The sequence below is a fragment of the Oryzias melastigma genome, linkage group LG24 (assembly GCF_002922805.2).
Source record: "Oryzias melastigma strain HK-1 linkage group LG24, ASM292280v2, whole genome shotgun sequence".
NCBI classification, from domain to species: Eukaryota; Metazoa; Chordata; class Actinopteri; order Beloniformes; family Adrianichthyidae; genus Oryzias; species Oryzias melastigma.
Genome location: NC_050535.1, coordinates 15155762 through 15168508, shown reverse-complemented (window position 1 = coordinate 15168508; position 12747 = coordinate 15155762). Strand labels below are relative to the sequence as shown.

General features: G+C 44.9%; 1 protein-coding gene across 3 annotated transcripts in view; it reads right to left on the bottom strand.

Moving 5' to 3' along the window:
* Positions 1-348: 348 nt before the first annotated feature.
* Positions 349-12747, bottom strand: part of sept12 (septin 12) — a 64799-nt gene continuing 52400 nt past the window's right edge. For all 3 annotated transcript variants that reach the window (XM_036210499.1, XM_036210500.1, XM_024291080.2), the window contains 7 exons: positions 7574-7655; positions 6970-7107; positions 3853-3970; positions 3514-3609; positions 3298-3394; positions 2186-2237; positions 349-1219 (listed from right to left, as the gene is read on the bottom strand). In XM_036210499.1, coding sequence (XP_036066392.1) covers positions 1057-1219; positions 2186-2237; positions 3298-3394; positions 3514-3609; positions 3853-3970; positions 6970-7107; positions 7574-7655 — 746 coding nt within the window. In that variant the 3' untranslated portion in view covers positions 349-1056. The remainder of the gene's footprint in view (positions 1220-2185; positions 2238-3297; positions 3395-3513; positions 3610-3852; positions 3971-6969; positions 7108-7573; positions 7656-12747) is intronic.

Sequence of the window (12747 nt, the reverse complement as noted above, 5' to 3'; positions counted from 1 at the left end):
GATTTTCCAGCGTTCTCAGTCCTGCTACCGTAAGTATTGGATGAAACTCACACCAAAAATCCAGTGATGCTGATTTGACCACAGAAATGTGAACGGCGGCTCATTTGACTGCAGTCAATGTGAAGATACCATCTTCTCTTCTCCAGAACCTGAACTAGACACTAGGAACAGATGAGGGTTTAGTGCATGTGCAGCAGAGCTGTTGATGGAAAGAAGATCATTCATTCAAACAGAGTCTGTCCAAGACACTTTGATTGATTTAAAAGGAGAAATACTTGGAAATGAAAAAACTAAATGATTTATTATTACATTTGTTCTCTTTCAGAAGAAAAATGACACACAGACATGTTAGAAACTCTAAAAACAGGATTTTATCAGAGGAGGACTTTAAGCAATTTTCCAAAACAATACTGATGAAACAAATGTGAGAATACAATGATTTCTCTTTGTCTTGGCACTTTAATATTGAGTTAGAAGTCTGAAACCGGGTCACAATCCAAACATTCTCAGTCCACCCACAGTGTCTGTGTAGACCTGCAGTCTGACTAGAGAAAGGAACGACTGGCAGTTAAACGGAACAAAGAATAGAAAAGTCCAAACTTCCAAAGTAAAATCCTTGCAGTGACATTTTCTGCCATCAGTAAAATACAGAGAATAGCATTTATGAAGTGACATGTATAGAGGTAATGCTAAGCTGGTTGTGGCTGAACATGAATCTGTTTTTTCTCACCTGTTTGATAGATTTTGAAAATAAAAACTGTGCTAGCAGGGATGACAGCAAACTCCATAAGAGACATTTCCACACATTTGTTCACACAGCCTTTAGAATTAGCCTACTATTTTTTTGGCATAAGAAAATGTGTCATGTAGAACCTGGGGGTTGTCCACCTCCCATTCTATCATATCATAGATCTATGAGTAAACACCACTAAACCTTGAGGAATGATGGATCCACTAACTGCTCCCATACTGGAAGAGATGGTCATGTCTCGGTTTGATCTGGTCTGTGCGAGCAGAACTTCAGAAGCCTCAGGGCGGGGTCATGGTAGAAAAAGATCAGAGTTGGCTTTCAGTTTCACATTTATCCGTTTGGTTCTGGAGAGGCCAGCTGGACAGAACCAGGTCACTGAGGTTCATGTTACTCTCGTTCAGTCGGCGCACTCTGTACGTCTCGTAGTGCACGTTGTGAGCCACATCCTTCAGGTCCTGCAGGTGAGACCTGCAGATGGAGCACAAGCATCATCATATGCAGCTCTCAGAACACAAACCGCTTCAGCAGTTCACCAAACTCTCCAGACTTATTCAGGGAAAAGCTTAGCTACAGGTTCAGCATCAGGCTCAGGTGTCTTTGCTCAGGATGACGTGCAGACCGCAGCATCTGACATTGTTCTGATCAGTGGAGAAGTTTCTGTTTTCGGGTGTCTGCGTAGCGTCTCCCTTGGCTTGTGTGGGAAGTCTTTCTCACAACCATCAGTTCATTTATATGGACTGTTGCAGATTCTGAAAACCAACCAACTGCAGTTCACACACACACACATAAACCCACACATGTAAACCCTTTCATTCAGTCACGCATGCCATTAGTGCTAAGGTGAGCAGACACCTGTGCTCAGGTGAGTGTTCATGTTTTGCTGAGGTGGATGGTGATGAAATGTACACAGAGGTCATCCCCACACCAAAACCCTCCGCCGAGGCAGCAGCAGCAGCCAGGACCCCCCAACACCCGCCACGGGGCTGTGGAGGGAATCCACCAACCAGGCGATCCCGCCAAGCACCCACACCAGGACACGCGGGACTGCCGCAGTGGCCCCCCACACCAGAGAGCGGGAAGGCACAGGAACACAGAGAGTGCAGGCCCCAGCCCAGCCAGAAGAGCAGCCCCCCCACCATCATGCTGGCAGGTCTAGAGCCACCACCCCCAGAGAGCCCCCCAACCCCAGAAGAGCAGCCCACCCAGGACACGCCAGTTTCAGTAGAATCAGCCGATGCCCCATCACGCAGTTTTAATTGTGACCATAGCTTTAGAGCTAGGACTGTCACCTACAGGTCTACAGGTGTCACAACACAATGGTAACAAAATGAGACATGAATCAGCAACAGTTTGCTCTTTCAAAAGGTCTGCAAGAAAGGAAGCAGAATCAGAAATCCAGCTGAGTGACTGAGAACAGAGCAGAGTCCAGCTCACCTGATGAGCAAATCCCTCAGGTTGGCAAACTCACAGTGCGCCACATTTTCCACTGCAGAGAGAGATAAGATTGGTTATGTTTGACCCATCAAACAGAACTTTTGGTTCAGACCATACAAAGTGTGCAACTGCAGAATGTGCAAGAAATCTCTGAATCTCTGCGTCCAGAGAGAGAAAATATTTGTTTCTTGAACCAGGTTTACCTCTCAGATGTTTCACAAGACCAGAAGAAACAAAGAAAATACCAGAAGCTTATTGAGCAAAAAACCTTTCCGAACAATAACTCATTTTTTTAATTAAAGACCCACTCCAATGAAAACAAGGGTTTCTGTCTCTTTAAAAAGTAGGAAAAGTACAATAAAAACGACTTTTGTGGGTATTTCTGAATTCAAACTGTTGTGAATCAAGAGCAGACAAAAAAGCTGCGAGGAAAAATGTATAGTTTAGACAGAATCTACACTCAGCAGGCCACGAGCTCCATGTTTCATTCTGTTCGGATTCATCCACTCACAAATAGATCCATGAAGATAGATCCATGATAGATCCATGGTAGATCCATGGTAGATCCATGAGCGTCTTTGTTTTCCTGGTGTGAGCTGGAATCTGGATCAGAACTGAATGACTGGATAGAAATGATATTTCTTGTTGCACTGCTAATGCTAGGTTGGTGTTGTGAAGGCTGTAAGCCAGGGGTATTCAAATCCAGGCCTCGAGGGCCGGTGTCCTACATGTTTTCCAACCAACCTTCCATTGAAGCTCCTTATTGGCTAAACATACCTGATCCTGGAAATTAGCAGCAGATAAGGCAGGATTTCTGGAAAACCTACAGGAAGCTGGCCCTCGAGGCCTGGATTTGAATACCCCTGCTGTAAGCTAGCAATAGAGAATGTAAAGTATGCACCATAATTGAAACCCCACTGGGAACGATTGAAAAAAAAATAGATCAAAAGATGATGGGAGTGGGACTTTAAGGCTTTTGAATTGATACTCCTCTTGGATGTCGTTGGGCGTAGCAGCCGAGCAGAAGTTCACCAGTGAGGAAAGAGCAGGTTTGAAATCATTGATGTTTTTTTCTGGATTTTGAAGGCTCACTCTGACAGCTGTGAGCTCACCTTCAATGATCCCCCACTTTGTCTTCCGACCAAGCACCTTGTGTCCGTTCACCTGGTGCTCTTTGTCAGTCCCCACCACAGCGAAGGGGATGCTGTCCTGCAGAGAAAAGAGCAGCGCTAACTGTCTGTCTGACTGTGTTTGAACGCCTCCGCCCCGTCTCATTCCTTCTTTTCATTCTGTCGACGGGTCTGACAGCTCATAGTCACATTTCATACCCTGATTCGGTCATTGAGGAGGCGGTCCTCTGGATCCTCATCAAGCTCTCTCTGGGGGTAAACGCGGATGCTGTTGGCTTCCAGATCCTCTCTGATCTGAAACATTGAGTGGAGAGTTAGGTCCATTTCTCCAAGATAGAAGCTGCTAAAAACTCTCACTCAGATTCCACATCATCAGCAGGTACAGGTCCTCAAATATTGAGGACCTTTTTGACGGTCCATGTTTCTCAAACATCATTGCAATAGGAAAGCGGGACCGATGCTGTGGCCCCCCCACAACATCCCTGCTGATGCCATTTTAATCTTTTGACTTCATCCTCAACACGCTATGATGCTAACCCTCTCTTTGAACTCCTGCCGCTCCTCCACAGTCAGGGTGTCTGCTTTGGCGATGACTGGAACGATGCTCACAATCTTACCCAGCCGCTGCATGAATTCCACATCGATGGGGCGCAACCTGGAAACAACAGGTTACTAGTTAGTTAGTAACACAAACAGGCCTTGTAAAAAGACTGAAGACATTTTCAGGCTCAGGTTGGTCAGTTAAAGGTCAACATGAACACATGTCATCCTCTTCGGTTACTTGTGAGGTCACAGATGCTCTGTGGTAATGTGTGTAAGCTTTTGTTATTTAAGCTTCCACAAGACATCTGTAGCATACTTTTAGCTCGTGTGTAGGGGTGTAACGGATCACGGACAATCCTTGGTCTGATGATATCAAAAGAACTGAGAATGGCAGTCAGCAGAGTTCAAACTCTGATCAAGTAGCGGACAGTGAGGAGTTCTGTTGAAACCAAAACACCATCACAAACATTTCTGCCACAACTGTCAAAAAAAACCATGAAGAGTCAAAGAAAACAAAAGGATTAATAAAGCTGTCTATCTGTGATCCAGAACTCTCTGAAAGACTGTGGTGTGGACGTTGTACAATAAAGAGGAACCTGAAGAAAAATGGGCTGTATGGTCGAGTCGCCAGAAGACAACAGCTCAAAATAACTTGGTTTACAAAACACCAAACAGCACAGAGACAGGACTCCAAACTGCTGGACCAAAGTACTTTGGAGTGACGAGACTAAGGTAGAACTATTTGGCCACAACCATAAACACTACATTTGGAGAAGACTCAACAAGCTCTATTTTTATATAGGGTGCCGTACAGCTCAGGGCCGGGCCGGGCCGACCTCAGCATTATTGATCCTCTCTGGGAGATCTCAATCGGGCAGTTCAAGCAAGACAGCCCCAGGATTTAAAGGAACTGGAGGTTTTCTGCCAAGAATGAACTGTTTTATCTTTAGAGAAAATAAAGAACCTCATCCACAACGACCACAAGAGACTTCAAGCTGTTACTGATGCAACAGGAGACCTTTTTTTGTATTTATCTTTATTTAACCAGGGAAGCCCTGTTGAGATTAAAAAATCTCTTTTTCAAAGGAGCGCTGGAGGATAATACAAGGTACTTAGAACTGGAAGATGCAAACGTTGATTTGTGCAGACTGAACTGAAGACACCACAGTCATGCTAGTTTGTAAGACAAAACAAAGTAGTTTAATCCTTATGAGAAACTTTGATCCTACTGCAGGAAATCCCTCCCGGCCACTAGTGGTGGGGGAGAAATCAATTTTAGGATGCATTCATTATGATACATAAACAATTCTGAATCTTTTAATGAATTTTAAAGAATTGATAATCGAGAAATTGATGAGTTAAAGTAACAAGTGGAACCGAGCATGGAGTGTTTTTCACTCTGACTTATTTGAAGAGCCCACAAACACAGCTGACCTTCCAGATCTCATCATCCCACCGGCCAGACTCCACTTAAAGCACACGTGTCAAAGTCACGGCCCGGGGGCCGGATCCGGCCCTACGGCTAATTCTATCCGGCCCTCCAGATCATTTTATTCTATTATTATTAATGACCTGATGTTATCTTGTGTTCATTTCTAACTTGTATAAATTTGACTAAATATATTTTTATGTAGAGTAAAATATTGAAAGTTATTTAAGGTTTAAGTTGATTTATTCTGGAATAATATTCATGCCTTTTTATTATTCATAGTTATGTTAAAAAGTTATGGTTTTAAAGTTTTAAAATGTAGTTTCAGAGTGTTCAATAAATGTTTATCCTGTTTGGCCTGAGACCTAAGGTGTATTTTGGCCCCTTGTGTGATTGACTTTGACACCGCTGACCTAAAGCGGCTGTTTGGCAGCCTTTTGGCTGTCAGATTGTCGAGGGTCAAACGTATAAAAGTCACATGGTGTGTAAGTCATGTCACACCAACATTAAATCTGTAGGAAACACAACACATCTGTGAAATCACAACGTGCAGCAAACTAAACACTATGTCTTTAGTTTGATGATAGTTAAAGAGCGTTTCATTAAAGCTGCTCTGATGATAAAACGTAACATTATCTTATTTAAAGTTGTTAAGTTCAAGAACTTGCTTCCCTTTTGAAGCTGTGAAAGATTTTTGATTATCAAACCAAATATTTTTCATGTCAGAATTTATATGTTCTCAGTAAAAGTTTAAGAATACTGATCTCGTCTGTACTTAAAGATGCACTTTGGTGGAGAAAAGGAAGTCATATTGTAGTAAAGAGAAACATTTCTAAAAAAGGGATGCATTGATAAGTGTTTCATTATTAAATTGTTGTCTCCTGAATGGTGATCAAATTGAATCATGGAGTGCCTTAAGATCCTTACCTCTACTGACCGCCCAAACAATGGCTTAATGAGGTATTTATGGACAACACGTGCTGACATAAATGCAGTATGTTTAATCACTGCAGATGACATAGGACTTCCATCTGCAGCGTTCTTTGGTAAACCACTGACCGATGTGGTGAGCTCAACGTAAAGATGAGTGTCTGCACTGAGCCTTCACAAAGTGCAAGTGTAGCATGTTGACGTAGTCTAACAACCTTGGTCACCCCCCCGACACACACACATATGTGTTTAAAAACTGCAGACTAGAGCTGCATGGGTCTGACATCCTCTGACCTCACACATGGTTAAAGGATGACGAAAAAGGTTAAAATCGAAAGAAAAAATAAATGAACAGCTTTGATAGTGACAGCACTCAAGAACTAAGATCGGAAGAAAAAGATACATTAGAAAGCTGGATAAAGTCATCGAAGTGGATTGTCCACGTGTCAAACAGGAAGGCTTTCTGCTCCAGTCAATCTGGGTTTGGTGGAGGGATGAACACCTTTCTGTAACCACTCCTGTTTTTCTTTCTGTGTACTGTATAGATACAACCGAAGGTCATTCAAAATGCAGATGAGAGTGCAGATTTCAGGGCTGAAAGACATTTCAATCAAACTGTCATAAAGAGATGCAGCGCTCTGCTGTAACATGTTTAAATGAGCAGGTGCAGAAACGAGAATCCAACTCCGCCTGCATCAGACCTGCCTCTACTGTCGAGCACGGACTGTAGTGGAGGTGTTGCACCTGCTCACCTGTGCCCGCTAGCAGGGAGGAAGTAGATGCAGCAGTGGACTCTGCTGTCTGGTATCCTCCTCTTGCGGTTGACGTTCAGCTCCTCTCTCAGGTACTTCTCATACTGCTCATTCACATACTTCTCTATGGGCTCCCAGCTGCAGAGGAAACAGTCAGACTGTCAGTCCCCTTTCACAGTCAAAAACCTTCCAAGTGTCAGAATTAAACTTTGTTTTTCCAAACATGATTTGTCAACATTCATCACATCATTTAGACATGCTTTAAATCCATAAAAAGCCTTCCCCTTGAGTGATGCTTTGACGCATCCGTCACTGTGGAGTCTGACCACGACGTCATGAAATAAAGCTCAGGCTGGATTGTGTCTCAGCCAAAGAGAACTTCTGGATCTAATCTGCACGTTAGTTTGCAGCCGCTCACTTTGACTCTTTATCCCATAATAATCTGGTAAACATTGTTGAGTTAAAGAGTTCAACGACTGAACTTTGTGTGCATAGTCTTCATCCAAGCATTAATTGAGACACGGTCAAACTGAAACCAGCACCTGTCCTCATACAGCCATAAATATGGGAGCGCCTCACTTCCATCAAGGCTCTGTAGACCCACCAGTTCTGGTTGTTGATCTGGTCTCCAAATCCTGGAGTGTCAATCACAGTCAGCTTCATCTTCACGCCCTTTTCTTCGATCACTGGGGGCAGAGCACATGGATGCAGGCTTTCAGTTAGACACAGCAAAACCAGACTTTAATGTTCTTTGTTACATTGATGAGCGGGACACTAACACCCTCTCTATTCTAATTTTTTATAACAACAAAAACAATATTCCATACAATTATCTACAACTAGTAGACACAAATGAGCCCATCACTCTGGACAAGGGCTCCAATCACTTGAGAAGAGAAACGGACAAACTGTAAAATCCGGTAAATTTAAGTCCCCAAGCTGCAGACTTGCTCTTATTTTGTGTCATTTATGGATAATAATTATTAAAATAACATTTCAGAGGTCATTTATGAGTAGTACAAGTCCTAATTAACGTTGGTGCAAGACTTAATTAGAGTGAAAAAATCATCTCTAAAATGCGTACACGTTACACATCTTCTACCAGAGCTGCTCCTTCTTGCTCCTCCAGATTTACCATCCCACCTGTTTTCCAGATCTACCTGCACTGATTACTGCTGATTACCTGGACCAGGTGTGTTCATTCAATCAGATTGTGGAAACATCTGATGGAGCCAATAAGCAGCTGGCAGGGCTTGGAGATCTGGAAAACAGGGTGGTAGGTCTGGAGGACCAGAAATGGGCAGCCCTGAATAACTTTTAGTCCTCAGAATATTTTTGTTTTTCATTTTTCACTTTGCAAATCATCAGTGACAGCTTGGCTGTACAGCGTGATCCAAATCATTATGGCCACTATATTTTTCTGTGATTTTTCTAAATACTTAAAGAAAAACGACAGTAAGCATCATGTTCAAGTCACTAACCATTAGAGTAGATATTGAATGTTACTGAACAAACCTAAAGATAAGAAAGTTTTCTTCAAAAATAAAAACCTTCAAATGTTCTTCATTATTACACAACAGAGTTTCACAACATTTATAGATTCTAAAGAACCGAAAATGTTCATTTGCTGCAATTGGAGGTCATCCATCCATCCATCCATCTTCTTGACCGCTATGTCCCTTTCGGGGTCGCGGGGTGCCGGAGCCTATCCCGGCAACTGAAGGGCGAAGGCGGGGTACACCCTGGACAGGTCGCCAGTCTGTCGCAGGGCCTCAATTGGAGGTCATATTTACTGAAATCTAAAGATATTTCATCAAAACATTTTCATAGATCAAGTTAAATTTGAACATAAGACTTTATTTTGCAGCAGCTTCACAATTCTTGCATCAGATGAACTTGTGAGTTTTTGGAACCTCACCCAGACCACAGCAGGAGCAGGAGCCACTCCCAGAAGTGAAAAAAACTTCAACTTTCCATTGTTATTATTGCAAATTACTTATATTAAACATAATACGATGAAAATTAGTGGTGTTTGATTCATTTAATAATAAGAAATTAAAGATCTGAGATTTAAGACAGTTAAAATATAGAGGTGGCTACAGAGTGAACCCCCAGTGTTTCTCACTGTGGTTGAAGGAGTGTTCAGTGAGTTTCTGTGTTTGCTCAGACAAACAACAACTAGAGGGAACATTGCTGCTCACACTCTCAAACAGCCCCAGGTATTCCTCTGTTGACGACAGATGGGTATCATTGGGATTCAATCGATACAATTCCTCTAGTCGATACTGGTTTTCAACCAAGTATCTTTTTCTTTTTGATACATTTCTGTATGTAAACAAGGGGGAAGAAGACAAATAAACTACAGTGAGGAAAATCAGTATTTGAACACCTTGTGATTTTGAAAGTTCTCCCTCTTAGAAATCATGGAGGGAACTGAGATCATCTTCTTAGCTTCATATCTACTGTGAGACTTCATCTAAAAAAATCATCTGGAAATCACATTGTATGATTTTTTAATGATTTTGCTACTGCTGCAAATAGGTATTACAATAAAAATTTTCCAGCTAGAATTCTGACTCTCAAAGACCTGTTAGTCTGTCTTTAAATAGTCCAACTCCACTCCTCTTATTATTTTAAATTAGAGGCACCTGTTTGAGGAGGTTAGCTCCATAAAGACATCTGTCCAATCCATTGAATATGTAAACTCCAACTATTAACATGGCCAAGACCAAAGATCTGTCCTAAGACGGCAGAAACTAAATTGTAGACCTCCACAAGACAGGAGAGGGGTACAGGGCTAAACATGACGATCATCTCGAGCTGAAGACAGTGAGATGTGAGCTGTCTGATTTCTTTGGGAAGATACTTAGGGAAGTAGGGACTCAGGGAGATGGACTCTCACAAGCGGATCTGAAGCAATCTGCCACTCTTGCCCAACTGAGCAGAATGCTCCCGACCCTTGAACTTGTGCGGAAGATGGATGTGAACTTGGATTGACTTTCTGCCCAAACAGAAGGGAGACTGGCCTAAATTGCCCAGATTCCGGCCCTTTTTGAAATTTGCCTCAAAGACAGACAGACCAGTGAAGGACTCAGCCAGCAGTACAAAAACAACTGCTGGCGACTGAAACAATCCTATCTTATCCTATGCCCCGCCCCCCTCTCTTGTGGCCTTCTACTCCCTCGTTAATAAGGGGCGCTATTCAGTTGGCTGCATCCACAGTGAACCTTGAACTGTCTGTATACCTCTCTGTCTGTCTTGTTCTGGGTTGTACTGAAAAACAAGAATTTCCCTCTGAGGGACTAATAAAGTAATCTTGAATCTGGAAGACGGTTTGAAATCATGCATGGCACAGATGCTTAAACCAGCACATGTTCAGACCCGTCTTAAGTTTGCTAATTACCATTTGGATGATCAGGGAGATCATGGGAGAAAGTCATGTGATCAGATGAGGCCAAAATAGAACTTCCATCCATCCATCCATCCATCCATCTTCTTCCGCTTCATCCGGACCGGGTCGCAGGGGCAGCAGTCTAAGCAAAGATACCTAGACTTCCCTCTCCCCGGCCACTTCCTCCAGCTCCTCTGGGGGGACCCCGAGGCGTTCCCAGGCCAGCCGAGCGACATTGTCTCTCCAGCGTGTCCTGGGTCTTCCCCAGTCCTGGGACATGCCCGTAACACCTCTCCAGGGAGGCGTACAGGAGGCATCCGGACCAGATGCCCGAACCACCTCAACTGGCTCCTCTCGATGCGCAGGAGAAACAGGTCTACTCCGAGCTCTCTCCGGGTGACCGAGCTCCTCACCCTATCTCTAAGGGAGCGCCCAGCCACCCTCCGGAGAAAACTCATTTCAGCCGCTTGTAGTCGGGATCTCGTTCTTTCGGTCACGACCCAGAGCTCATGACCATAGGTGAGTACAGGAACGAAGATCGACTGGTAAATGGAGAGCTTTGCTTTCTGGCTCAGCTCTCTTTTCACCACAACGGACTGGTGCAGCGACCGCAAAATGGTGGATGCCGCTCCAATCCGCCTGTCGATCTCGCGCTCCGATCTTCCCTCACTCGTGAACAAGACCCCAAGATATTTTAACTTCTCCACCTGAGGCAGGAGCACTCCACCCACAGAGAGAGGGCAAACTACCTTTCTCCGGTCGAGAACCATGGCCTCAGACTTAGCGGTGCTGACCCACTTCACACTCGGCTGCAAACCGCTCCAATACATGCTGGAGGTCCTGGCTCGATGAAGTCAACAGAACAACATCATCTGCAAAGAGCAGAAATGAAATCCTGTGGTCCCCAAAACAGGTCCCCTCCGGTCCCTGGCTGCGCCTAGAAATTCTGTCCATAAAGACTATTAATAGAACAGGTGACAAAGGGCAGCCCTGCCGGAGTCCAACATGTACCGGAATCTGGTTTGACTTACTGCCGGCTATGCGAACCAAGCTCCTGCTCCATTCGTACAGAGACCGGACAGCCATGAGTAAGGCTCCCCGGACCCCATACTCCCAGAGCACCCTCCGCAGGACACCACAGGGAACGCGGTCAAACGCCTTGTCCAAATCCACAAAACACATATGGACTGGATGAGCGAACTCCCACGAACCCTCCAGTACCCTGGAGAGGGTGTAGAGCTGGTCTACTGTTCCACGACCAGGGCGGAAACTGCACTAATGTTCTTGGATCTGAGGTTCGACTATCAGACGGACTCTCCTCTCCAGTACCCTGGCATAGAACTTCCCAGAAAGGCTGAGAAGTGTGATTCCCCTGTAGTTGGAACACGCCCTCCGGTCCCCCTTCTTGAAAAGGGGAACCACAACCCCAGTTTGCCAGTCCATTGTTACGGTTCCTGTCTGCCACGCAATGCTGCAGAGACGTGTCAACCAAGACACTCCCACAACATCCAGAGACTTGAGGTACTCAGGGTGAACCTCATCCACCCCCGGAGCCTTGCCACCAAGGAGCTCTTTGACTACCTCTTTGACCTCCGCTTGGGTGATGGACAGTTCCACCCCAGTGTCCTCAGCCTCTGCTTCCTCAACAGAAGGCGTGTCAGCAGGGTTGAGATCCTCAAAGTATTCCTTCCACCGCCCGACAATGTCCCCAGTTGAGGTCAGCAGATCCTCGCCTGCACTGAAAATGGTGCCTGCAGAAAACTGCTTTCCCCTCCTGGGGCGCCGGATGGTTTGCCAGAATCTCTTTGAGGCCAACCGATAGTCCTTCTCCATGGCCTCACAAAACTCCTCCCAGGACCGAGTTTTTGCCTCCAACACAGCCCGGGCCGCAGCTCGCTTAGACTGTCGATACCTGTCAGCTGCCTCTGGAGTCTTACAAGCCATCCAGGTCTGATATTGTCTCTATAGCAGAGACAATAGAGGTGGAGAACATAGTCCACTCGGACTCCATGTCACCAACCTCCCTCAGTACCTGCTTGAAGTTTTCCCGGATGTAGGAGTTAAAGACCTCCCTGACGGAGGGCTCAGCCAGACGTTCCCAGCAGACCCTCACAGTACGTTTAGGTCTGCCGAGTCTTTCCGGCCTCCTCCCCCGCCAGCGAATCCAACTCACCACCAGGTAGTGATTAGTGGATAGCTCTGCCCCTTTCTTTACCCGAGTGTCCAGAACACACGGCCGGAGATCGCCTGAAACGACTACAAAGTTGATCATTGATTTCCTACCTAGGGTGTCCTGATGCCAGGTATATTGATGGACACCTTTGTGTTCGAACATGGAGTTTGTTATGGACAAACTGTGGCATGCACAGAAGTCCAACAACAAAACA